We start from the raw sequence: 26,650 nt of genomic DNA, 5'->3' as shown, positions 1-26,650 counted from the left end.
CCGAAAAAAAGTGTCAAAATGGCCAATTTGCCATTTTTTTATTGCTTCTCTTACCCAAAAACATATAATAAAATGTGATCAAAAAGTTACACACAGGGGGGGGCGTGGCCTGCAGCCGAGCAAGAAGGACGACTTCTGACTGAGCTCCTTACCTCAGGTCCCAATCGCAAGCCATCTTACATTTTTCCTAGGTCATAACACCCCAGATGGCCCACAGATACCCTCTGCGTCCCTCCCGCTATGAAAAGAGATGCTCCCAGGACTCCCCGGACCTCCTATCCCTGAATTACAGCGGAGGCCTAGCGAGACCTGGCAATCCCCAACCTAAATTTTCGGCAAGCACCAGCCGTGCTATGGAACGGTCGAGCAGAGGCCAGCAAGAACAGACACCGGAACCCTCCATACATAGAGGACTTCGATTCACAAAACCACCAACTAGGTAGGCGCCAACCAACTTAGTTGCATCCATAACTACCAGGGTGGGACCCATCCAGCGACCGCAAGAGCAAGATCTGGACACATAAGACCGCAGGGTGAGGGGCGGGAGAAGAGGGACACAGAAGGGAAGACCTCTTCTTTAAACACCCGGCAGCCATCTCCTGGCCCTGCCGCCCAGCTGAAACTCACCTCCGGTACACATCCAAGGGCCCTGCACCCCGACTGGAGTACAGGTACTTCTATACCAACTGCAGTGTGGAGGTCCATGAGGGTGGGAAGGTGATTACTGCAGAGCACTAGCGTGCATTAAATCACAAATAGACTCCGGCACTTCCACCTCCCTCCTCAGCCACCCTACCGATCAGAAAAAGAATCCCTACAAGTGGCAAGTGACTGCCACATCATCTGTGACCCGGAGGGGTGACAATACCACTTAACTTTTTTTGTAATCTGTCTGGTGAAACCTCTGGGATTTCGAACATTGCTGGAGGCTAGGACACGATCTCCCTCTGGCTACAGTCGCACACTGCCATCTAGTGGCCATCTATATTATTCTACTACTCCAACTTCTACAAGCTGCCAGAATATCCTTTTCTTTTACCAATCTAGGGCTTCAATGCTCTGATATGTCTGGACTCATTATGGTGTGAATACCCATGGGACACTAATCTTGTGCCCAAAACCAACTAGCTATCACTTACCAACACTAATTGACAAAATGGTAAAGTACGGAAAAGATGTGATCAAAGAGGGCGGTCAACCCCAAAGATCCACCCCTGCTAAAGAAGATATCAAAGTTAATGAAAAAAAATCCTGGCTTGGCGCCAACTCCCAATGTCAAAATGCCAAGCTCCCAGGAAACACAACGTTCTCACAAAGACTCTGAGGTGGAACATAGCGACACGAATGAAGCTTTCACAACCTCTACCCTGCCAATTTCTCGTGCCTTTTTGCAAAAAGCCCTAGCCAAAGCCTTGGAACCTCTAGCCAAAGACCTTAGTGACATTAAACAAGATATGAGGCAAATTGGGGCGAGAGTGGACACTTTGGAAAACACTCAAAAGGCTATTTGCGAGCATACAGTGGAAGTCGATAACCACTTTAAATCTTGCCAGAAATACCTTAATGTTGCATTTGATCACTTAGAAGACCCAGAGAACAGAGGCCGCAGAAACAACTTGAGAGTTCGAGGTCTACCCGAAGCAATTCCATCAGCCTCTATAACGGATACTGTGATACTGTGTCTCTACTAGGAGATGACTACCCGGAACAAATCATTATAGAAAGGGCCCACAGGTCTTTGCACACAAGACCTAAACCTACTGAACCACCGCGTGACATTATATGTAGGTTACTGGACTTTAGGGTCAAAGAAGCTATTTTCCAATGTGCAAGGGACAGTAGAGCTATCACTTTTGAAGGCAGCGACATTTCTCTTTTCCAGGATCTCGCTCCCAGTACTCTCAACAAAAAAAGGACTCTCAAGCCTCTGACGGATCTGCTTCGTAAAAGAAGAATTCCATATAGGTGGTTATTACCGTTCGGGATTACTATGTCCATAGATGGTAAAAGATTCACTATCAGAGACCACGCAGAACTACCACCCCTTCTTGGTGTCTTAGAAGCATCTCACCTCCGCATACTGGACTGGGGCATGTGTCAAGACCTCCTCACAGCTGCTTCGGTTGATCCACCTACCCCATGGGATTTAGTTGATCATTCTACGAGACCAAAGAAGAAAACTGAGAAATATACTTCAAGACACTTGCCACTGGACAACACTTGAACTCTCCTGAATCTGAATCCTGAAACATCTTCTTGATTCTGATATCCTTTTTCTTGAAAAGGGACTTTATTAGCCGTAATATATCCTTAATCCATCTACTATGGTTATACAGTTGTGTTCAAAATTATTCAACCCCCAATGCTGTAAAGGGTTTTAGGGAATTTAGTGTACATTTGTAATTGTGTTCAGAATGAAATCTTACAAGGACTTTTTAAAGAACCAAATGCAACTAAAATTACATCAATTGTTTTTGTAATACAGTATTAAATGGGTTTTTTTGTGATTTCTTCATTGACACAATTATTCAACCCCTTAAAGACTACCACTCTTAAGAACAGAGGTTCATTCAAGTGTTTTCGATGAGGTATTGAAAACACCTGTGGATGTCAAGGAGCAGCAATCAAGCATAATAAGCACCAATTAGGCAGATTTAAAAGGACTGTGATACTCAGCTCCTTCTAGACATTTACTGGTGTGTTTACAAACATAGTGAAGTCAAGAGAATGGTCCAGGAAGACAAGAGAAGAGGTGATTTTTCTTCACAGGAAGGGCAATGGCTATAAGAAGATTGCAAAGATGTTAAACATACCAAGAGACACCATAGGAAGCATCATTCGCAAATTCAAGCCAAAGGGCACTGTTGAAACGCTACTTGGTCGTGGCAGAAAGAAGATGCTGACTTCGACTGCTGTGCGCTACCTGAAGCGCAAAGTGGAGAAAAGTCCCCGTGTGACTGCTGAGGAACTGAAAAAAGATTTGTCAGATGTGGGTACTGAAGTTTCAGCTCAGACAATAAGGCGCACACTGCATAATGAAGGCCTCCATGCCAGAACTCCCAGGCGCACCCCCTTGCTGTCTCCAAAGAATAAGAAGAGTCGACTGCAGTATGCCAAAAGTCATGTGGACAAACCACAAAAGTTTTGGGATAGTGTTCTGTGGACTGCTGAAACAAAATTAGAACTGTTTGGGCCCATGGATCAACGCTATATTTGGAGGAGGAAGAACAAGGCCTATGAAGAAAAGAACACCTTGCTTACTGTGAAGCATGGTGGGGGGACAATCATGCTTTGGGGCTGTTTTGCTTCTACAGGTACAGGGAAGCTTCAGCGTGTGCAAGGTACAATGAATTCTCTTCAGTACCAGGAGATATTGGATAAAAATGTGATGCAGTCCGTCACAAACCTGAGGCTTGGGAGACGTTGGACCTTTCAACAGGACAATGATCCCAAGCATACCTCCAAGTCCACTAGAGCATGGTTGCAGATTAAAGGCTGGAACATTTTGAAGTAGCCATCGCAGTCACCAGACTTAAATCCGATTGAGAACCTCTGGTGGGATTTAAAGAAAGCAGTTGCAGCATGCAAGCCTAAGAATGTGACTGAACTGGAGGCTTTTGCCCATGAAGAATGAGCGAAGATACCCGTAGATCGCTGCAAGACACTTGTGTCAAGCTATGCTTCACGCTTAAAAGCTGTTATAACTGGAAAAGGATGTTGTACTAAGTACTAAGATTGAATGTCACTTGGGGGTTGAATAAAACTGATAATGATGTGAGCACAGAAAAGACATTTGTGGTTATTTCATTATAAATGTTATGTTATATTTGTCTGACTTACAAGTGTAGAGGTGTCCTGTGAAAGGAATCTTGTAGAAACCTAATAGCAACTTCTTATGTGGAAACTGTGTCCATCCAATGTAGCGCTAATGTAGCAATATAGATCAAAGCATTTGCTCTGTTGGTATTCTGAGTTTCAATACCACACAGAGTCCGCAATCAGGGTTGGGTAAGGCATATAGGTTGAAATATAAAAGGTAATCTGGTTTTGTAACTGGGGCGTCCCCCTATTTGCAAACCCTCTTACCTTGCCCTTTAAAGTGCCTGTCCCTTATATGGTTGCTGCTCCAGTGATAGCTGGGTCCTTCGTATCTCCCGGAACAGCACACAGGATCCGATACTTTAGGTTTTCCTGCTTATTGCTCCCTGGTCTCGGCGTTCCACGTGGTTTCCTCTTTGCGTGTCACCGTCCAGGAAGCACTCTGCAGAGTTCGCGTGATCTCGCGATAGATTAAACTAGCTTCTCTTTCACTGGCGTTTAGATCTGTATGGAGATCTTATCATGACCAATACTGTGTTAGGTAGGTCTTTGCTCGGGTTCAGGTGGGTAGTTTATCACTCGCAGGACCAGCCAGACGCGTTTCGAGGGTTCGCCCTCTTCCTCAGTGGCTTTGATCTATATTGCTACATTAGCGCTACATTGGATGGACACAGTTTCCACATAAGAAGTTGCTATTAGGTTTCTACAAGATTCCTTTCACAGGACACCTCTACACAGGATATTATCCTATTTTCTCACAGGACACTTATAATTTTTCATAGGACACCTATTGTATTATCTGAATTGTTTTATTTACAGGATATTGGATTTTATTGGTTTCACAAATCATTTATATGCACATTAACACAAATTGTTTTCGGTTAGGATACTTATTTATTGAAGCAATTATCTATTGAAGCATATATTACTTATTTATTGAAGCAATTATCTATTGAAGCATATATTGTAAAAAGCATTATATCCATCTTGCTAGCTATATATAGAGTGAATAAGATCGACCTTTATGTACCAATACCAGTGATCTCAGTGCATATTGATTTTATGCTACATTGTATTTTATATTTTATGTGTGATTTTATTATATAAAAATATCAACTATAGACATACCAGCTGGTGAGTGCCTGTTTTTATTTTTCATTTGGATTATATTTGTTACATAGGATGAATAGGTGAATCATCCAAAAAACAGAGCACCTTAACCACATTAAAGAGGACCTTTCATCAGCATCAAGTATGTAAACTGAATATACATACATGGAGAGCGGCGCCCAGGGATCCCCCTGCACTTACTATTATCCCCGGGCGCCGCTCCGTTCTCCGGTTACAGGCTCCGGTAAAGTCATAGTTAGGCTCCACCCATTTGAGCCTGCCGCGGTCTCCTTCTCCTATGCTGTAGCGCTGGCCAATCGCAGCGCTCAGCTCTTAGCCATGCTATGAGCTGAGCGCTGCGATTGGCCAGCGCTACAACATAGGAGAAAGAGACGCCGGCAGGCTCAAATGGGTGGAGCCTAACTATGACTTTACCGGAGCCTGTAACCGGAGAACGGAGCGGCGCCCGGGGATAATAGTAAGTGCAGGGGGATCCCTGGGCGCCGCTCTCTATGTATGTATATTCAGTTTACATACTTGATGCTGATGAAAGGTCCTCTTTAACAGATACGGGTGAGCCACGATATAAATATATTCTGACTTACAAGTGCCTCTTTGATTTAATTGTAAACAAGATGACTGAAATGATCAAAATCAATGTCAAACTGGCCAAAACACTAAATTTCAGTGGGGGTTGAATAATTTTGAACACAACTGTATGTGCAGTGCAATTCATTCTTCAAGCGTTATCATTATGTTTTATAGAATGTTGGTAACAGATCTTTCTAACATTTTTAGGTTTACTATTTCAAACTGCTAGTTGGTTGGGGTTAACCCTATTTAGTGACCGTAATAATGTTCACTTTAGTTCAGTTTATGTTCTATAAGGTTACATGATATTGACCCTCGATTGCCTTTGCTGCTGATGTTGACATCAATATTTTGGTGTTACACCTTTTTATTCTGTTTTCCACCTCTTCCTCTTCCTCATCCTCCATATTGCTCTATCCATACAATTATTTTGCACTGGTTCTCACAGAAGGCGTCTTACTTGGGTTTCCTCCTATGGCTAAATTCAAGGTAATGTCCTTTAATGTTAAGGGACTTAATATACCACAGAAAAGAAGTCAAATCCTCCATTATCTCCGTACTCATAAAGTGTCTATTGCACTGTTACAGGAGACACACTGTAAGACGTCCAAAATACCTGCCCTTCCCCACAAGCACTTTTCTAAATGGTACCATAGCATGTACACTACAGCATCTAGGGTGGTTTTGGGCTACCAGACCTCCTCACCTATTATAAAGCGAACCAGCTTAGTAGATGGATCACAATCACATTAAACCCACCATCTAATTTATATTCCAACATTGAAAACTATCTTTTCACCTTAGCAGACCGTTGTTGGTGGGACATCTCTAAACCCGCTAACTATAAGCCTCATATTCTTCTCAGAGGCATTGCAGATGTGTGGCAAAAGCTCAATAAACAAACACCTCTGATCTCATCCCCATCACCAGTAATTCCTTTGAACCTCTTACCTAAATATGTTAATCCAGGTACAAAACATTCCTTCAGACTTTTGGACACAACTTTATAACATTACAGTAGGGGATAGTGCTCCCACATCAGATATTTTACTACAAAAGACCAAAATACATCCCCCCAACTTTATACTGCGACTTGATTCGACTCTATCTGTAAAATTGCATACAAGAAAATGCCTTCTACACGTCAGGATACATGGCTCGAATTGCACTTACTGAAACATTCGCCCCAAGCCAAAGAGCTTTCTTTCCTATATAACTGGCTTTTAACTAACTCACAACTTAAGCCCCAGTACATGTCTAAATGGGAAGAAGAATTGAATATGACCCTCTCTGATCCAGAATTGCATTTTACAGGGAGTGCAGAATTATTAGGCAAGTTGTATTTTTGAGGATTAATTTTATTATTGAACAACAACCATGTTCTCAATGAACCCAAAAAACTCATTAATATCAAAGCTGAATATTTTTGGAAGTAGTTTTTAGTTTGTTTTTAGTTTTAGCTATTTTAGGGGGATATCTGTGTGTGCAGGTGTCTATTAATGTGCATAATTATTAGGCAACTTAACAAAAAACAAATATATACCCATTTCAATTATTTATTTTTACCAGTGAAACTAATATAACATCTCAACATTCACAAATATATATTTCTGACATTCAAAAACAAAACAAAAACAAATCAGTGACCAATATAGCCACCTTTCTTTGCAAGGACACTCAAAAGCCTGCCATCCATGGATTCTGTCAGTGTTTTGATCTGTTCACCATCAACATTGCGTGCAGCAGCAACCACAGCCTCCCAGACACTGTTCAGAGAGGTGTACTGTTTTCCCTCCTTGTAAATCTCACATTTGATGATGGACCACAGGTTCTCAATGGGGTTCAGATCAGGTGAACAAGGAGGCCATGTCATTAGATTTTCTTCTTTTATACCCTTTCTTGCCAGCCACGCTGTGGAGTACTTGGACGCGTGTGATGGAGCATTGTCCTGCATGAAAATGATGTTTTTCTTGAAGGATGCAGACTTCTTTCTGTACCACTGCTTGAAGAAGGTGTCTTCCAGAAACTGGCAGTAGGACTGGGAGTTGAGCTTGACTCCATCCTCAACCCGAAAAGGCCCCACAAGCTCATCTTTGATGATACCAGCCCAAACCAGTACTCCACCTCCACCTTGCTGGCGTCTGAGTCGGACTGGAGCTCTCTGCCCTTTACCAATCCAGCCACGGGCCCATCCATCTGGCCCATCAAGACTCACTCTCATTTCATCAGTCCATAAAACCTTAGAAAAATCAGTCTTGAGATATTTCTTGGCCCAGTCTTGACGTTTCAGCTTGTGTATCTTGTTCAGTGGTGGTCGTCTTTCAGCCTTTCTTACCTTGGCCATGTCTCTGAGTATTGCACACCTTGTGCTTTTGGGCACTCCAGTGATGTTGCAGCTCTGAAATATGGCCAAACTGGTGGCAAGTGGCATCTTGGCAGCTGCACGCTTGACTTTTCTCAGTTCATGGGCAGTTATTTTGCACCTTGGTTTTTCCACACGCTTCTTGCGACCCTGTTGACTATTTTGAATGAAACGCTTGATTGTTCGATGATCACGCTTCAGAAGCTTTGCAATTTTAAGAGTGCTGCATCCCTCTGCAAGATATCTCACTATTTTTGACTTTTCTGAGCCTGTCAAGTCCTTCTTTTGACCCATTTTGCCAAAGGAAAGGAAGTTGCCTAATAATTATGCACACCTAATATAGGGTGTTGATGTCATTAGACCACACCCCTTCTCATTACAGAGATGCACATCACCTAATATGCTTAATTGGTAGTAGGCTTTCGAGCCTATACAGCTTGGAGTAAGACAACATGCATAAAGAGGATGATGTGGTCAAAATACTCATTTGCCTAATAATTCTGCACGCAGTGTATACTCTCCAGATCACATGGCTTTTGTGTAAAGCTCCAAGAGAACTACTTTAAATTACTAACACACTGGTACAAAACTCTGGTTTTCCTTCATACAATCAATCCAGAAATCCCAAATGCCTTTTGGAGGTGTGGGTCTGATTAGAGGCACCTTATCTCACCTTTGGTGGTACTGCCCCCTTATAAAAGATTATTGGAAAGCAATAGAAAACAGCATAAATGATGTGTGTTCCAGCAAGATCACATTAAGTCCACAACTGGTCCTCCTGTGGTGCCCAACCTCTTCCTTTACGCCCCATATACACAATCTACCCAGATTATTGCTATCTGCAGCTAAGTTGTTAATCCCCACTCTCTGGCGAAGCCCAAGGCCTCCATCCCTACATGACTGGGCCAAAAAGGTCAATCAAATACTCCGACTAGAGGAACTAGCACATTGGGAAGCTATGACAAGATCATCCTTCCTCAAAATTTGGGACCCCTGGAGGCAATCCAAATACATGGACGCATTCAACTCAACGTCTGCACAACCTTTAATTTTTTTCTGTTTGGTTTTTGTATATTTTTTTAATCATTTCATTATTTTACAAATAACTGAACACACCTTGGGAAGAACCAGTGCAACACATACCCTCACTTCTTCCCCCCCTAACCCCCCTTACCCTATTTTCCCCTCCCCAAATTGTCCCTCTTTCTCTATCTCTCTTACTTTCTTTATCATGACATCTTTTATTGTTGACATGTTTCTCAATTTATTGGTATTGGTATATATATTGGTATATATCTCACCAGCATAATAGAGGTAGACATACAATGTAGTCAATTGAAGATTAGCCTGTTTACTTTAGAGCAATTTGTCAAGAATAATAATATATCCTCTAAGTGATAGTGCTGTTTGTTGTCAGTAAATTATTCCCTTTGAACTATGTATTGTTTGTTCCGCAATATATCTTTAAATAATAACAAGAGATTTGACACATTTTTATTTTTTTCAAGATAAAAAAATAAGTTACACACACTCCAAAATTATATCAATAAAAATTACGGATTGTCCTGCAAAGAATGAGCCCCTAAATAGTTCAGTAGACATAAGTATAAAAAAGTTATGGGAGTCAGAATATGGTGACATAAAAAACCTACATATATGGGGTACCTTTGTAATCGTACTGACCCATAGAATGAAGGGCATGGGTCAGTTTTGCCAAAAATTAAACGCCGTAGGAACAAAACCCCATTTGGATTTTTTTTTACCGCTTCCCACTACATTTTATGCCATACCTGATAGTGGCATTAAAAAGTACAACTTGTCCTGCAAAAAATAAGCCCTCATACAGCTATATACAGAAACAGAAATATAAAAAAGTTATGGCCAAAGGAAGATACTGATGTGAAAATACTTGCAATAGTCTTGGCAAATAGGTTAGAGAAAATAATAAGTGACACCATTAGTGAGGACCAAACTGGGTTTATTCCAGGAAGGAATCTTCAGACCAATATTAGAATTTTTTTTTATTTATTTTTTATGTTTCTTTAGGAGGTGTAGAGGAGGAAGGGAAGGGTATATTTTCTTTAGATGTAGTTAAGGCTTTTGACTGTATGGAATGGGAGTATTTATGGGCCGTATTTAAGTCTTTTGTCTTTGGGGAGAAATTTATAACTTGGATAGTTAATATGTATTATATAAGTTAATATACATGTCCCTGCTGTTTTCCCTCACTAGAGGAACTAAGCAGGGATGTCCCCTATCGCTGTTGCTTTTTGCATTAGCAATAGAACCATTAGCTATGTTGATAAGAGACTTATATGGAAGACTAATACATTGAAAGAAAAAGTATGTGAACCCTTTGAAATGATATGAATTTCTGCACAAAATGGTCATAAAATGTGATCTGATCTTCATCTAAGTCACAACAATAGACAATCACAGTCTGCTTAAACTAATAACACACAAAGAATTAAATGTTACCATGTTTTTATTGAACACACCATGTAAACATTCACAGTGCAGGTGGAAAAAGTATGTGAACCCCTAGACTAATGAAACCTCCAAGAGCTATTTGAAGTGAGGTGTCAGCCAACTGGAGTCCAATCAATGAGATGAGATTGAAGGTGTTTGTTACAGCTGCTCTGCCCTATAAAAAACACACATCAGTTCTGGGTTTGCTTTTCACAAGAAGCATTGCCTGATGTGAATGACGCCTCACACAAAAGAGCTCTCAGAAGACCTATGATTAAGAATTGTTAACTTGCATAAAGCTGGAAAGGGTTATAAAAGTATCTCCAAAAGCCTTGCTGTTCATCAGTCCACGTTAACACAAATTGTCTATAATTGGAGAAAGTTCAGCACTGCTGCTACTCTCCCTAGGAGTGGCCGTCCTGTAAAGATGACTGCAAGAGCACAGCGCAAACTGCTCAATGAGTTGAAGAAGAATCTTAGAGGGTCAGCTAAAGACTTACAAAAGTCTCTGGCATACGCTAACATCCCTGTTAGTGAATCTACGATATGTAAAATACTAAACACGAATGGATTTCATGGGAGGATACCACAGAGGAAGCCACTGCTGTCCAAAAAAAACATTGCTGCACATTTACAGTTTGCACAAGAGCAAAATATTGGCAAAATATTCTGTGGACAGATGAAACCAAAGTGGAGTTGTTTGGAAGAAACACACAACACCATGTGTGGAGAAAAAGAGGCACAGCACACCAACATCAAAACCTCATCCCAATTGTGAAGTATGGTGGTCGGGGCATCATGGTTTGGGGCTGATTTGCTGCGTCAGGGCCTGGACAGATTGCTATCATCGAACGAAAAATGAATTCCCAAGTTTATCAAGACATTTTGCAGGAGAACTTAAAGCCATCTGTTCACCAGCTGAAGCTCAACAGAAGATGGGTGTTGCAACAGACAACGACCCAAAGCATAGAAGTAAATCAACAACAGAATGGCTTAAAGAGAAGAAAATACGCCTTCTGGAGTGGCCCAGTCAGAGTCCTGACCTCAACCCGATTGAGATGCTGTGGCATGACCGCAAGAAAGCGATTCACACCAGACATCCCAAGAATATTGCTGAACTGAAACAGTTCTGTAAAGAGGAATGGTCAAGAAATTTTCCTGACCATTGTGCACGTCTGATCTGCAACTACAGGAAACGTTTGGTTGAAGTTATTGCTGCCAAAGGAGGTTAAACTAGTTATTAAATCCAAGGGTTCACATACATTTTCCACCTGCACTGTGAATGTTTACATGGTGTATGTTTAATAAAAACATGGTAACATTTAATTCTTTGTGTGTTATTAGTTTAAGCAGACTGTGATTGTCTATTGTTGTGACTTAGATGAAGATCAGATCACATTTTATGACCAATTTGTGCAGAAATCCATATCATTCTAAAGGGTTCACATACTTTTTCTTGCAACTGTATATGGTGTAGGTGTAATGGTGCAGAACCCCAAACAACCAGACAGAGTTTAAACAATGGTGGATTTATTAAATGATGGCAGTACAGTCCAGACCAGAAATCATATGCAGGTAATCAATCCAAATAATACCTTGTGCAGGAAAACTCACAAGGGACAGCAAGTTTATATGCACAGACAGTCTGTGTAACGTAGTACCTAGGGACGAGACATTTCCAGGGTCCGATCCGAGGTCCAACACAAGACAAACTGTTCCACATAGAAGTTTACCACAGGCAGTCTCTAGAGATGGATTGAGGAAGTCAGAGGTCCTCCACAGGTAGTCTGGAAGAATGTGAACAGCAACATACACCCGGGTTTCAAAACAACAGTGGGTACTGACCAGCCAGGGAGATCACCTCTTAAACACCTGCTAGCCAATTACAGAGTGCCATTTGTCTATTCCTCATAGGCCATATGATTATCCTAATCCCTGACACTTGTGCGGCCTTGGCTGGTCATTGATCACATAACCCATGCCTGCCCTCTAATCTACTAGAGTTTATGTACAGGTATATTCCCCGTCAGCAGCCGACGTACCAAATGAGGCTACTTTCACACCTGCGTTCGGGTGTCCGCTCGTGAGCTCCGTTTGAAGGGGCTCACAAGCGGCCCCGAACACATCCGTCCAGCCCTAATGCATTCTGAGTGGACGCGGATCCGCTGAGAATGCATCAGTCTGCCAGCGTTCAGCCTCCGCTCCGCTCAGCAGGCGGACACCCGAACGCTGCTTGCAGCGTTCGGGTGTCCGCCTGGCCGTGTGCAGGCAAGCGGATCCGTCCAGACTTACAATGTAAGTCAATGGGGGCGGATCCGTTTGAAGATGACACCATATGGCTCAATCTTCAAACGGATCCGTCCCCCATTAACTTTCAATGTAAAGTCTGGACGGATCCGTTCAGGCTACTTTCACACTTAAAATTTTTTTCAAACTATAATGCAGACGGATCCGTTCTGAACGGATACAAACGTCTGCATTATAGGAGCGGATCCGTCTGAGCAGACATCAGACGGACCCGCTCTTAACGCTAGTGTGAAAGTAGCCTGAGATGCGCATACGTTCAGCCGTGTAACCCTTTGCGAACTTCCTCTCAAGTGTGCACGCGGCCGCTCAAACGGCCCAGCATGGATACGCAATCACGTCAGCATGGACACCAGAACCGCGTCCGCCCACAAAGAAGTCGGAACCGAAGATTCCGCAGGCACATGCGTGACCTGTTCCGCTACTCCAATGGGGTCCCCTGCAGGCCGAGCCCCACAAGTATTCCTGGGGGCCCCAGTGGACCGCGAAACAGGAGAGTGTCTTACAGTAGGATTCTGCTCTCTATGTTGGGTCGGATACATTTGCTGAAGATGATCTTTCTCCCCCAAATTTTATTTATTGTTCAAAACTTACCAATGGCTATATCTAAGGGTATTTTTAAGGTATTTGATGAAATAACTAGAGGGTTTATTTGGGGGGGTAGGAACGGGAGAATGAGAAAGGAAATACTACAATATGATAATAATAACAATAATAATAATAACAATTTATTTATATAGCGCCAACATATTCCGCAGAGCTTTACAAATTCATAGGGTTCATGTACGAAACAAAACTAACTGGCTAATATGCAACTGAAACACTAGGAGTCAGGGCCCTGCTCGCAAGAGCTTACAATCTATGAGGAATTGGGGGTGACACATAAGGTAGTTGATTGTGATAAGTAGGATTTTGTCACCGCCAGATCTCTGAGAAGTTCTGACAGACGTTCTTTAATACCTCCTGCATGATGTTCTTTGTTTTGGTTTTGCTTTGACATCTCTTCTCCCTCTCCCAGCTGTCATCTATTAGCAGTGATTGCCTCCCTTTATATCCCCTCCCATACTGCCTCACTTTGCGGTTTATACTACTTCCTGGATTGTGTTCACTGTTTGAAGTTGCTACTGCTGGTTCCTCAGATTAGATAAGTCTATTTCTGTATTTGTGTTTTCCTGTTGGCTTGATTCTAGGTGACCCTGACTCCCTCCGTATTAAGTGCAGGGAGCCGGTGGTCGTGTCCCCTCACTATTATAGGGTTTGCAGGTGTCACTCAGTCAAGGTACGTGGACATGCAAATTTCTATCATAAAGATCTTTGCATGGGCTGAGCAGTCAGGGAGAGCTCTAGGGCTTTTTTAGGGCTCACCCATTTGTTCCTTCGTTTGGGATCAAGTCAGTCGGATCTTTATTACTTCTTGTTTTCTGCAACACCATCCGTGACAGATTTGAGCCATTATTGAACTGACAGGAGTGGTGCCGGACAATCTGCTTCGGGTTTGGGACTACTAGAGGATCGAGTTCAGGCCAGAGGAGTTGGTGGGGGGAGGTTTAGTTGGGGAATAGTCAGTTTAGGTAGCTTGATAAGCCTGCCTGAAAAGATGTGTTTTTAAGGCACGTTTGAATGTGGAGAAGTTGTGAATTGACCTAGTATTCCGGGGCAGAGTATTCCAGAGAGTAGGTGCAGCTCGAGAAGAATCTTGAAGACGGGAAGAGCTGTTTAAATTGGAAGATAAGGTAAAACACGATTCAATATTTGAGGTGTTGGAAACACGATATTTAAGTAGGAAAAGTGGTGTAAACTCAGTATTGTTTATGATGAGTGAAATATGGGAGGAGGTAAAAGGTATTATGGGGATAAAGGGGTTATTTAGAATTCACTCCCTTATGGACTATAGTACACTTACAGGAGATACAAAAAATTTAACAATATGTCAATTGGGAACAAAAAGGTATAAGTAGAATAAGTCAAATATTTGAAGAAGGGATAATAAATGAATTTGGTAATCTGGTAAGGGAATATGAGATTTCACATAAAGACTTTTATAAGTATTTACAATTGAGGAATGCCATAGGTTCGACACTGACTCCAGAAAAATAAAGAATGCAGAGGATCAAGAATTTAAGAACTTGCTAAGAATTAAAAAAAAATAGAAGGGGCATTAGTAAAAATGCATAAGGTGGTATAGAGTGCCAAAAGTAATAATGTAAATGTAAATTCAAGAGGTAAATGGGAAAAGGAAGTTGGTATAATGGACGATAAAGTATGGGTAGATTTAATTGGGTCCCCTTTGAGAGTCTCTTTTAAGGCTTCCCATAGAATTTCCCTTTTTTTTTTGCATAGATTGCATAGCTCTTCAGCTCAGCTAAAGAGAATGGGGCTGAGAGGAACAGATGAGTGTCCAAGGTGTAAAGAAGAACATGCAGGGTTGATACATTTGTTTTATGGAGATGCACAAAACTGTTCAGATACTGGTTTGAAATAATTGCAACAATTAATAAAGTATATGACTATACAATTTAAAGGGATCCAATTGTATGCATTTTGGGTGCTTTGAGACACTTAAGTATACCAAAGAGAATTAAACTAGCGATTGGGAAGGTATTGTTTCAAGCTAGATTATTGGTTTTTGAAGAAATGTAATATAGCAGAACCACCTACATATTTGGAATGGAAAAATGCGGTAGATGAAATAATGAAAAAAGAAAATAAGGGGAAGAAGGAGATATATTTAAAGTATTGGAATTTATGGATTATCCAGAGTTAATAATTTTTTTTCTCTTTAGCCATGTCTTCCTTGTCTCGAGGGGTGGGGTTTGGGGGGATAAGGGAGGGGGAGAGGGTAGGGAAAGGGGATTTTGTCTTATATGTAAATTACCCGTATTTTTTGTCCTATAAGACGCACCAGCCCATACGATGCACCTAGGTTTTAGAGGAGGACCATAAAAAAAAATATTTTTTTTTTCATTACCTCCTGGTCAGACCACCAATCAGACCCCCAAAGTTAATAAGACCCCAATAAGACCTCAGATCAGACCCCAATGTGAATAACCCTAATCAGACCTCAGATAAGAGCCCCATGCCTCTCATCAGCCCCCATATGTCTCATATCAGCCCCCATATGTCTCATATCAGCCCCCCATATGCCCCTTACCAGCATCTCTTCAGCCCCCAGCAGCCTCTTCAGCCCCCAGCAGCCTCTTCAGCCCCCAGCAGCCTCTTCAGCTCCAAACAGCCTCTTCAGCCCCAAGCAGCCTCTTCAGCCCCAAGCAGCCTCTCTTCAGCCCCAAGCAGCCTCTCTTCAGCCCCAAGCAGCCTCTCTTCAGCCCCAAGCAGCCTCTCTTCAGCCCCAAGCCATGTTATATTAGCCCCGATCAGCCTCAATAAAAAAAAACAAAAAAAAAACCACGTCTCCAGCACGCCACCGCTCCTCACATACATCGCAATCCTCTGCCTCCTGCTGTCGGATGTGATCTGACGCGCACAGCGTGAGGTCACAGAGAGCTCCCCCCCGCTGTGCACAGCCGACAGCTGAGGACCAGGAAGTGGTGAGTACAGAGTCTTCACCGCTTCCTGGTCCCCTGGTACTAATGAGCGCTTCCATAATGGAAGCGCTCATTAGTATTTGCCCCATAAGACGCATTTTCCCCCCACTTTTGGGGGGAGGGAAGCGTCTTATGGGGTGAAAAATACCGTATGTATTTCATGACAAAAGTCCCTAATCCAAGTGATGGTTTTTATGTATGAAAATATTAAAATAAATTGAAAAAAATAATAAAAGTTCAACACACGTTTATACACCCTACATAGGCCTAAATTTACATGCACATATCTTCATAAAATCACCAGAACTAGAAATATTAAAATCGTATTTTAAGAAAATTTTAGAGAGTTTTAGAAGACTAACAATCCATAAATACAGGGATTGCACTTCTATATATTTCCTGGAAGCAGACAACCTTAATATTGTAGATGGGCTATTGACAATCATGTTCACCTTTATGTAAATTTATGACACACATATGCATCTAAAACCTGCTTGCAAGCAGAAGTTTATAGCACAGAGCAGACCATGTATAAAAACATAATGATAGTAATGCAACATAAAAATAGTAATGCAACCATAGTAATGTAATATCGTTGATCAGCTGTTTGAGAAGGCACCAGCACTTGCAGTAGGGCCCACCCGGCAGATATGAAGCCAGTGTATGCATTATCCATTCTTTCTTTCTAAATTCAGAGTTACTGCCGGCTGCACCACAGATCCCCCAATCATTGCCCTCCCCTCGAAGTGAAGTCAGTGTGTGCATACATTGACAAAAAAAAAATACTTAACTACCTCTAACTACTTCTTCCGGTCCGTACTTGCGGGCTGCCCAGGCGTGAGTTTGTTGCGCAATCCCGTCGGCGTGTGCTCCCGCGAGACCCGCCGTGGGAGTTTACAGGTCTCGCGGGATTGCACAACGAACTCACGCCTGGGCAGCCCGCAAGTACGGAGCGGAAGAAGTAGTTAGAGGTAGTTAAGTAGGTTTGCTGACATTGATCGCAGCGCAGCCGCACTTAACATATAGGTAGGGCCTGCTGCCGCACTTAAAAAAAGCACTTGTGGGGCTGCGGGCCCTCCCCCCACTGCACGACCGGCTGGGCTCAAGAGGCAGCTGCCTTGGGCCCCCAAGGAGCAACTGGGCCCGTGGCAGCTGCCCCTTTTGCCCTGCATTAAAGACGGCCCTGACAACCCAGTTGGAGTAATTACGTACGGTAACTGCAATTGTGATGTTCTTTCTAACACTATCACACAGCTTGTACTAACGTAATAAAGCTGAAACATCTTCTGACTGTCTAGTCTAAGTGTATGCATATAACCTACATTTTAGACAGGATTAGTAAATCTACCCAATGGGTTTATATGCTGTTACAATAGATGCCCTCGAGAGGCACTCTCTAAAAATATGCCGCCAGTTAGATTTGAAATATGTGCTTATATGCATATATTTATTTAACATATATGTATATATCAATTTAATCTATATTTTCAACATTCTTTACTTAGGACATAAACAAACCGCCTGACATCTAAGAAGCCTGCATCCTAGCTCAAGTCTCCCAGTGGGTCCTGATTGTAGGCACCACTGTGAGAGTCTTTATCCAGAGACTCCAGTTAAGTAGATATTTGTTTCTCAATCCCCTGACGAACTGGTCTCTGCATTAGTGACTGGGGAAACGCCGCGTCTGGATTTTCTGTTCTCGTATATATTTATCATTATCATATGGTTTTGCCTTTCTGTGGTACACTGGTAGTAAATCATTCAGCAGGTTTCAATAGCCTATTTCCCCCTTTTTTGCCTGTTTTATTTGGTTATATAGGGTAAAACAGGGATTTTTAGGCTAGGCACGAGGACAGGGAACCCCTACCTTTAAGGGGTGTCCCTGGGCTGAGGCTTAGGGAGGGGCATATAGGGAGAATATAGCTATATCTGTTTGTTTCCTGGCCCCCTACCTGTGTTTTGAAGATTCTACCTACAAGAGAATCTCATCTGGAATTCTCAGGAGTCGTACAGCTGCATCAAACGAGACTTCAACAAATCGTGAGTAATCTCAGTAAAGCAACCAATCAGTGTTACTGTCCTAAGATAATAAATCATGAGTAAGGGCTAAAATTAAATTGTGCCCGAAACATGTAGACTCTGCATTCCTGCACTGGATTTTATATTGAATAAAGAGCCTTTTTGGATTACCACAACCACAAGCTGGACAAAACTTCTTTTTTCTTCATATTAAGATAATAAATGTACCATTTGTATGTGTATCTATGACCCTCTGGGTTTGGGCTTGATCTGAGCTTATATATTTTTTTTAAAGTAATTAATAAAAGTAATATTTTATATAAGTGGGAAGGTGTTTAAAGTATAGTTTTTTTTTTCTTTACTTAGGTTAGTTAGATTCACACGATCCCACAACCACTGCTGTGTAGACAGGAAGTCAGTTTTTCTATTCATTCCTATGAGGCCAACATTGAGGTTTCTATAAGAATAAACATTGTAACCAACTTCCTGTCTTATGTAGACAGGAAGTTGGTTACAATGTTTATTCCTATAAACACTGTGGGTTTCAGGGAGTTTCATCAGAGGTTGCATGATATAACTACCAAAAGTAACAGAGGCTGAAATTGATATGTAACTGTTAATCACATATACCAGTTCACTAAGAAACTGAGTGGATAAAAAAAAATCTGAAAGTGCCTCTTTTAAAAGGACTGGTCATCACAAAATGCTTTTTTTTATGGTCCATAGTATGTTCTCTATACTATAAAAGGTAATCTGACCAATCAAACTTGTAGATTACAGTACTATATTTATTGGAGGAACATGATATTTGAAGAGAGGCATATATACGTGGAAAACTTAGAGCTAATTTGCTCATATCTTATATGAATCTTTGTATGTACGTATGGTATTTATTACATACACATTATTAAGGCCTCTTTCCTACGGGCGTGTGCGCCCCATTGCCATATTGTGGACCGCATTTGCAGATCTGCAATACACGGGTGCCGTTCCGTGGGCATTCCGCATCACAGATGAGGACCCATTCAATTCAATGGGTCCGCAAATCCGGAGATGTAGAATGGTGCGGAACGGAACCATGGAACGGAACCCTACGGAAGGACTACGGAGTGCTTCCGTGGGGTTTCATCCCGTACTTCCATTCCACAAAAAGATAGAACATGTCCTATCTTGCTGCGGAACGGCCGGATCGCGGACCCATTCAAGTGAATGGGTCCGAGATCCACTGTGGCTGCCCCACGGACTGTGATCGTGCATTGCGGCCCGCAGCACGACCACGGGGTGCACACGCCCCCGAGAGAAAGAGGTCTAAAGGTCCTACTAAGGGCCGAAGCGTTACTGCTAATAATGCACTTTCCAGCTGCATTGATAAATGAATTTACTTAACTTCAATTGTTGTGCGCTGTGTAACACTGTTTTGGATTTCTACTAAAAGCCACTGTGTCTAAAGAGTGCTGTTGCCATTTGGATATACAAGCTGTGTAATATATACAGTACATCTTGCAAGACGTTAGACATTCAAACACCATTTCTATCACCAAAGCCAAATATGGTATACATTTGGTCATAAATTTTCACCAGTAGTAATTGCGTTGCAAAGTATGACAAAAGATAGCCATGCTCACTTTCAAGTGTGAAAAAGTGGTGAGTAGGGAGCAAGATCCAATTTTTTTTGGCACATTCAGTTAATGACTGCCTAAAATAGAACGTAACATTTTATGCAAAAAAAAAAAAAAAAACTCTACAGACATCCACAAATCTTACTATACCAAGAACCTTTCCTTACACAGTAAATCTCAGAAATGCAGTTATTTACCTTACCAGCCACAACACTCCTGACTACCTATTCCAAAATTTACATATAACGGATTAGTCAATGCTCTAGACCAGAAACAGTTGGAGGATTCTCAATGCTAAGAGTTTAGAGATGCCACTCTACTTGAGCTCTGATTAATACTGTTGTAGTAGTTTGTTATGGTTCCAGTTTTAAGGTCTTACCTCATATTCTTTCCTGCAGTGTTTTAAAATGTCATTTGTGTAAGATGCCTACGTATAACAAAATAAATAATTAGATTGATCGGTATAATAAAATGTACAAATGTAATGAGAAAGAAAAAAACATTTGAGAATGTTATTCACATAACGCACAGTAGGACTTCTAACAATCATCAGCATTATTTGTATTTTAGTTACAGTTTCTGTGTATGTTATGAACACAATTGGTTACAAAGGAAAAAAATCGGTTGGAAAAAAAAAAAGGCTTCAAAGTTTTTTGGGTCATCAATGATTAAAAAAGTACAACATTAGCCTTTAATCAGCTTCCATAAATGTATATGCATGTCTAGAATTTTGGCCACAAAAAGGTCCAAATTTAACTTGGATGTATTCTCATGTATTTAGTTCATTGAGAATTATGGCAGAAAAAAAATCGGAATGCCTCCGTATAAAATACAGTGCTACAAAAGGCTCAGTGCAACTATATGGATTAATAAAACCAAAGTAATAAATAGACCGCGCTGACTGAACAGTGTCAAGTGTACAGTGTTCATTTTAGGACATGGTCAGATATCATAGTCAAGTATCAAAATAATGCCAATGTGACACCTGACCCTGATACCTGACACCTGACCCTGACACCTGACCCTGACTCTCATATCTGAGTTTGACTTATGCTCTTCATAGGTCAGGGTCAAAGTGAGAATGAGTTATAGATATATATTATGTATTTGTATGCTAAATCACACAACCAAAGTATGTCTATTGCTGAGATTATAGCTCTGTGCCTAAAATGCTGTAAGCTAACACATTACAGTGTTATGAGCGCATAGCTGATAGCTCAGTGGTAAGGAAGGGAACAAAGGATTTTAGGTTTACTGTGGTTTTGAATACTACATCACATAGATGAACAAAAAGCCCAAGCTCATACAAGGCAAGCTGGTAGCTCAGTCTTTCTGAGTTCAAAGCCCCTTTCAGCCTCAAAAGAATATTTACATTTTATTATGCCCTAGATAAGAGGCAAATTTAAATGATGTGTGACGCTGATGTGTGACGCTGATATCTCACGTCCTTGATTTGTCAGTGTCGCAAGGGATCTTATGTTTACTGTGTTTTTTGCTATACTACATCTCATAGATCAAAAAAATCACCACCTTTGGTGTCTAGAGCTATAGCTCAGTGGTAAGACACTTGCTTTGCATGCAGTGTTCATGGGTTCAAAACCTCATAAAATATCTTTATATTTTATTGAGCTCTAGATCAGAGTCAAATTCAAGTGGTGTGTGATGTAAGTAGTCCTTTTTTTATTTTATTAAGAGTACATGGGCAGCACTATAGTAAAGGGGCCCTGTATACAGAGCTGTATCCTGGATTTTACATATCAACTGTATATATGTGTATTATACACACAGTGTGCTATAGCTTCACCACACTGAGATCTGCTCAGAAAGCTGATATACATATTACTGCTTCATCCACAGACACAATATATGATCATACAGATCGCAGTACTATGTGATAGCTTCTAAGTATAGAAAAACCATGTGGTAATGTTATAGCTTGGAGGTTACATTAATGGCTTTGCAGATTGAAGTCCCCAGAAAGACATATGTTTTTTTCTTTAATAGCATATACTATAATAAATAATATGTCATTAACCCATAGGATACCAGCGCTGTACATGTATGTCGCTGGAAACACAGTCACAAATCCCAGCGCCATACAGGTACAGCGCTCTGATCAGGCGGCCACAGGAGCTACTCCCACCCGATCAGCTGCAGGGGTCCGGCAGGCACTAATAGTTGGACCCCTGCTGTATGCACCGGCATCGGTGAAAACACGGCATCGGTCATTAACCCTTGCACTGCCGCGGTCAGCGCTGACGGCTGCATGTGCGGTATCCCCGTGGTGCTGTGACGTCAGCCTGGTGTCTAGCCCTGTCAGTCAATGGGGGGAGGGGTGTGTGAGCAGAGCACAGGGGGTGTTATAGAGCATTGCTCAGAATAGGGTTGCCACCCATACGGGAATGACCCGGACAGTCCGGGTTTGCAATCCTGTGCCTGGGTACAAGCCTTTGTCAGACCCGGGCACAGGATCAGCTGTGAATGATGGCGGCGGTGGCTGGGCACAGGGAGATGAGCGCTTCCATTGTGGAAGCGCTCATCTTCATAGTCATCTGTATCGCCGTCCTCAGGACAGAGATACAGATGGCTGTGCTGCGGCGGGGCAGGGGAGGGAGAGGCGTCTCCCTCCCCTGTTCCTCTGATAGGCTGCGGACCTTGTGCCTGCAGCCTATCAGAGGCTGGTGCAGGCGGCGCGATGATGTCATCACGCCGCCTGAGCCATACAGCATACTGCATTGCATCGTTGGAGGTAAGTAAAAGTTTTTTTTGTTTTTTTTTAGAGAAGAGAGGCACCTGAAATTGGCACATATGGGGGAAGGGGTTGAAAGAGGCACCTTATACTGGCACATATTGGGGAGGAGGAGAAATGAGGCACTTGAAACTGGCACATATGGGGGAAGGAAGGCACCTTATACTGGCACATATTTGGGGGTGGAGGAGAAAAGAGGCACTTGAAATTAACACATATAGGGGAAGGGGTGGAAAGAGGCACCTTATACTGGCACATATTGGGGGGGAATGAGGCACTTGAAACTGCCACATATGGGGGAAGGGGTGGAAAGAGGCACCTTATACTGGCACATATTGGGGGGGAGGGATGAGGCACTTGAAACTGCCACATATGGGGGAAGGGGGGGGAAGAGGCACCTCATACTGGCACATATTGGGGGGGAGAATGAGGCACTTGAAACTGCCACATATGGGGGGAGAAGGGAGGGAAAGAGGCACCTTATACTGGCACATATTGGGGGGGAGAAATGAGGCACTTGATACTGGCACATATAAGGGAAGGGGGGGAAGAGGCACTTTATACTGGCACATATTGGGGGGGAAATGAGGCACTTGATACTGGCACATATAAGGGAAGGGGGGAAGAGGCACCTTATACTGGCACATATTGGGCGGGAGAAAAGAGGAACTTCTTACTGACACATGGGGGCATCTATGGGGGGCACTTCTTACTGGCACATTATTTGGGGGCTTCTACTGAGGCCACAAAGAAGGGGTATTTTATATGGGGGGCTCTGTGTGGTACTACTATTATCAGGGGGTTTATCTGTTTCTGCAGTATAGTATTGTGGAGCACAGCGGCACAGTATTGGGGGTAGTAGGATGATTTGTCCAGAAGATGGGAGAATGATGGAAAAGTAGTAAACTAAGATTTTTATTGTCAAACTGCAGAGACGAGAAATGGCTGAAAAATGGTGTCTGGTCTGAAGGTCTGAAAGGAGAAGATTAGGAAAGAGAACATCTACATCAAAGGAGACGTCACTGGATGTAAGAGGTATGAGGCGCTGTATTTCTGTAGTGACGGGAATTAGGGGTGTAACGATCAACGATCATGGTGCGACAGCGACCAGGGGTGGAGGCAGGACATGGGTGTGGCTGGAGGTGGGACATGGGTGTGGTTGGAGGTGGGGCATGGGTGGGGCCTGGAAGGGGGCCCTCCCTCCCTTCTGTTTGGGTTTGGCTTGAAGAAAAGGTGGCAACCCTAAACGCCATGCACAAAACCCGAGCATGGTACAAAGAAGTTGCGGTCTACTTGGTGCAGGTTGCCTTGTACAACTCTTTTGTGCTGTCACGGAGCGCTGGCAACACAGGGAAATTCCTTCAGTTCTATGAGGCAGTCCTCAAGGACCTGATCTTTTCTGACCGAGAAAGAGCAGGCCGGAGTACCTCGGGAATTGGAGGCGCCCGGATCGTAAAAATGCAGCGTGTGTAACAGGAGGGGGTAACGGAAGGACACCACCACTCAGTGTGACACGTGCCCCGATCATCCGGGCCTCTATATTGACGGTTGCTTCAGGGAGTACCACACTTCCATGGAGTACTAAATTTATAATCCCCTTCCCCAGGGGCGGACTGACCGGTCGGGCACTTTGGACATGGTCCGAGGGCCCGGCCGGGATGGGGGCTTGCCGCAGAATAGCATAATGTGTTATGCCCAGCGCCCCGATTCCGAATGTTATGCTGGCCTGGTAATGGTGGTAATGGCAGCGGGGCCCGGTGCAGTCATTGTATTCTATCGCACCGGGCCCCGCTCACTGTAATACAAATTTTCAAATGTGAACAAGAACAAGAGAAATCCTCTGCGATCCTCTCCCTCTCTGTACTCACAAACTCAGTAGCAGGCAGGCCGGGTGGCAGCGTAACTCACTGACGTCACGCGCCTGCTCCGCCTGCTTCATTCATAAAGTGGGAGGAGCAGGCGTGTGACGTCAGTGAGTTGCGCTGCCGCCCGGCCTGCCTGCTACTGAGTTTGTGAGTACAGAGAGGGAGAGGATCGCAGAGGATTTCTCTTGTTCTTGTTCACATATGAAAATTAGTATTACAGTGAGCGGGGCCCGGTGCGATAGAATACAGTGACTGCACCGGGCCCCGCTGCCATTACAACAACAGATGCCGGCCCCCAGACCCTGTATTGCGGGTCATTCACTCACAGGACACTGTTATGGGGGTATCTGTGGATGACACATATATAGCATAAGGTGCTATATATGTGTCACCCACAGTGCCATCCACAGAGCCCCCACAACAGTGCCATCCACAGAGCCCCCACAACAGTGCTATCCACAGAGCCCCCATAACAGTGCCATCCACAGACCACCATTAGTTCAAAACCCACCAAAAGCACACCTTTTGGTTAAAAATATTTTTTTAATTTGGCTATTCCCCACCCCTCTTGTAATTGTTCAGCTACTTGTGGGCTGCGCGGGCATGAGTTCAGTCACTTCGGTGCGCTATCCCGTCCTGCAGCGCGTGATCCCGCGAGACCCACCGCTGTAGGTCACGGGTCTCGCGGGATTACGCGCCGAAGTGACTGAACTCATGCCCACGTAGCCAGCAAGTAGCAGATCAGTGGAACAAGTACAAGGTGGAGGGGACTGTTTCTAACAGAGGCTCACTAATGGACGCTGAGATTAGATCACCCCATACGAAAGCATTGAATCAATGCTTTCCTATGGGGAAAAATCTGACCCTGGATGTCATCATGCAGGGTGTGAGGACGTCCAGCGTCAGATACCAGACCAAAGGTCTGTTTTACTCCAGGAAGCCCTCAGGTGGCTGCCAGCCACTAGAGGCTGACTTATTGCTGGAACGTAAACAATGCAGTTTCTCTAGAACATTGCAGCTCTATTTGCAAAAGGGACACTGTACCCAGACCACTTCAATGAGCTGAAGTGGTCTGGGTGCCTTTTGTGTCACTTTAACTTTGAAATCTTATTAAAGATTGTGTAGGGTGTGGCTGGAGGCGGGACGAGGGTGGGGCTTGCAGCAGAACATGGGTGGGGCCTATAAGGGGGCCCTTGATTTATTTTGCCCGGGGGCCCTGAGGGTTCTCAGTCCGCCCCTGCCCTTCCCCCATTTTAATTTATTTCTCCACAGTCTTCACAGGAATAGCTGCAAAGTGGAGAAGAAAATTCAAAATCTCCTTTTTTTACACTAACATGTTCTTGTAGCCCCTTTTATTTCATTTTTACAAGGGGTAATAGGAGAAAACGCGCCGCAAAATTCGTAGCCCAATTTCTCCCGAGTAAGGACATACCCCATATGTGGACGTAAAGTGCTCTGCGGGCGAACTACATGGCTCAGAAGAGAAGGAGCGCCATTGCGATTTTGGTTGTCCTGGTATTTTCTGACTCGGGAGAAATTGGGCTATAAACTGTTGGGTGAACAAGTTCGTTTGCTCCACCATCAGATTCACAAATTGTTCACTGAAAAAAACCAAAAAATTTCATATTCAGTGAAGCCCACTGTGTCTGGATTCCTGGTTGGCCAACAAAGTCAGGAATCAAGGGCTCAAAATCCTCTGGGGTACTCCAGCCAAGTTCACTGGTAGAGGGATCAGGTGAATTTGCCTGGTGGGCCGGAAAACTAGTACGAGCCCCAGGGCTGCTCATACTAGTGTGGGCCACAGGGTTCCTGGCATGGGGGGCTCCTGGCTCCGCCTGGCGGCGTCTCCGTCGCCTTGGGGCTCATCATCATCACTAGATGATGAGGAGAACGAGGATGACAACAGGAAAGTGGGGTCATCCTCGTCCTCACTGGGGCTCTCGGAGTCGGAGAGCAGCTGGGCATATGCCTCCTCGGCCGAGAACATCCGGCGGGCCAACTTAGAACGCTAAAGGGGAGTGCGTGTGTGTGTAAAACTTTATTTAGTGTGTGTGTGGGGGGCGGTGTGTTTTTATGTATACCCTACCCTAACCCACCCTAACCTAACAGAATCCCCGAAAAATTGCTCACAGCCCAAAAACTCGCTGATCAGCGGTGGGGTGGGCGATGCGCTAACAGTGGCCAGGCGCTCTTTTACAGCT

The 26,650-nt window shown here is 43.4% G+C and overlaps 1 protein-coding gene across 1 annotated transcript in view; it reads right to left on the bottom strand.

Annotated features, from left to right (window-relative positions):
- The window catches only part of RECK (reversion inducing cysteine rich protein with kazal motifs), a 1,014,637-nt gene that overhangs the window by 785,836 nt on the left and 202,151 nt on the right, over nt 1-26,650 (bottom strand). The window contains exon 6 of the mRNA XM_040433615.1: nt 20,215-20,262. Coding sequence (XP_040289549.1) covers nt 20,215-20,262 — 48 coding nt within the window. The remainder of the gene's footprint in view (nt 1-20,214; nt 20,263-26,650) is intronic.

The sequence above is a fragment of the Bufo bufo genome, chromosome 5, assembly GCF_905171765.1.
Source record: "Bufo bufo chromosome 5, aBufBuf1.1, whole genome shotgun sequence".
NCBI classification, from domain to species: domain Eukaryota; kingdom Metazoa; phylum Chordata; class Amphibia; order Anura; family Bufonidae; genus Bufo; species Bufo bufo.
Note: the sequence above shows the minus strand (reverse complement) of the source record. Positions and strands in the feature narration are given on the sequence as shown.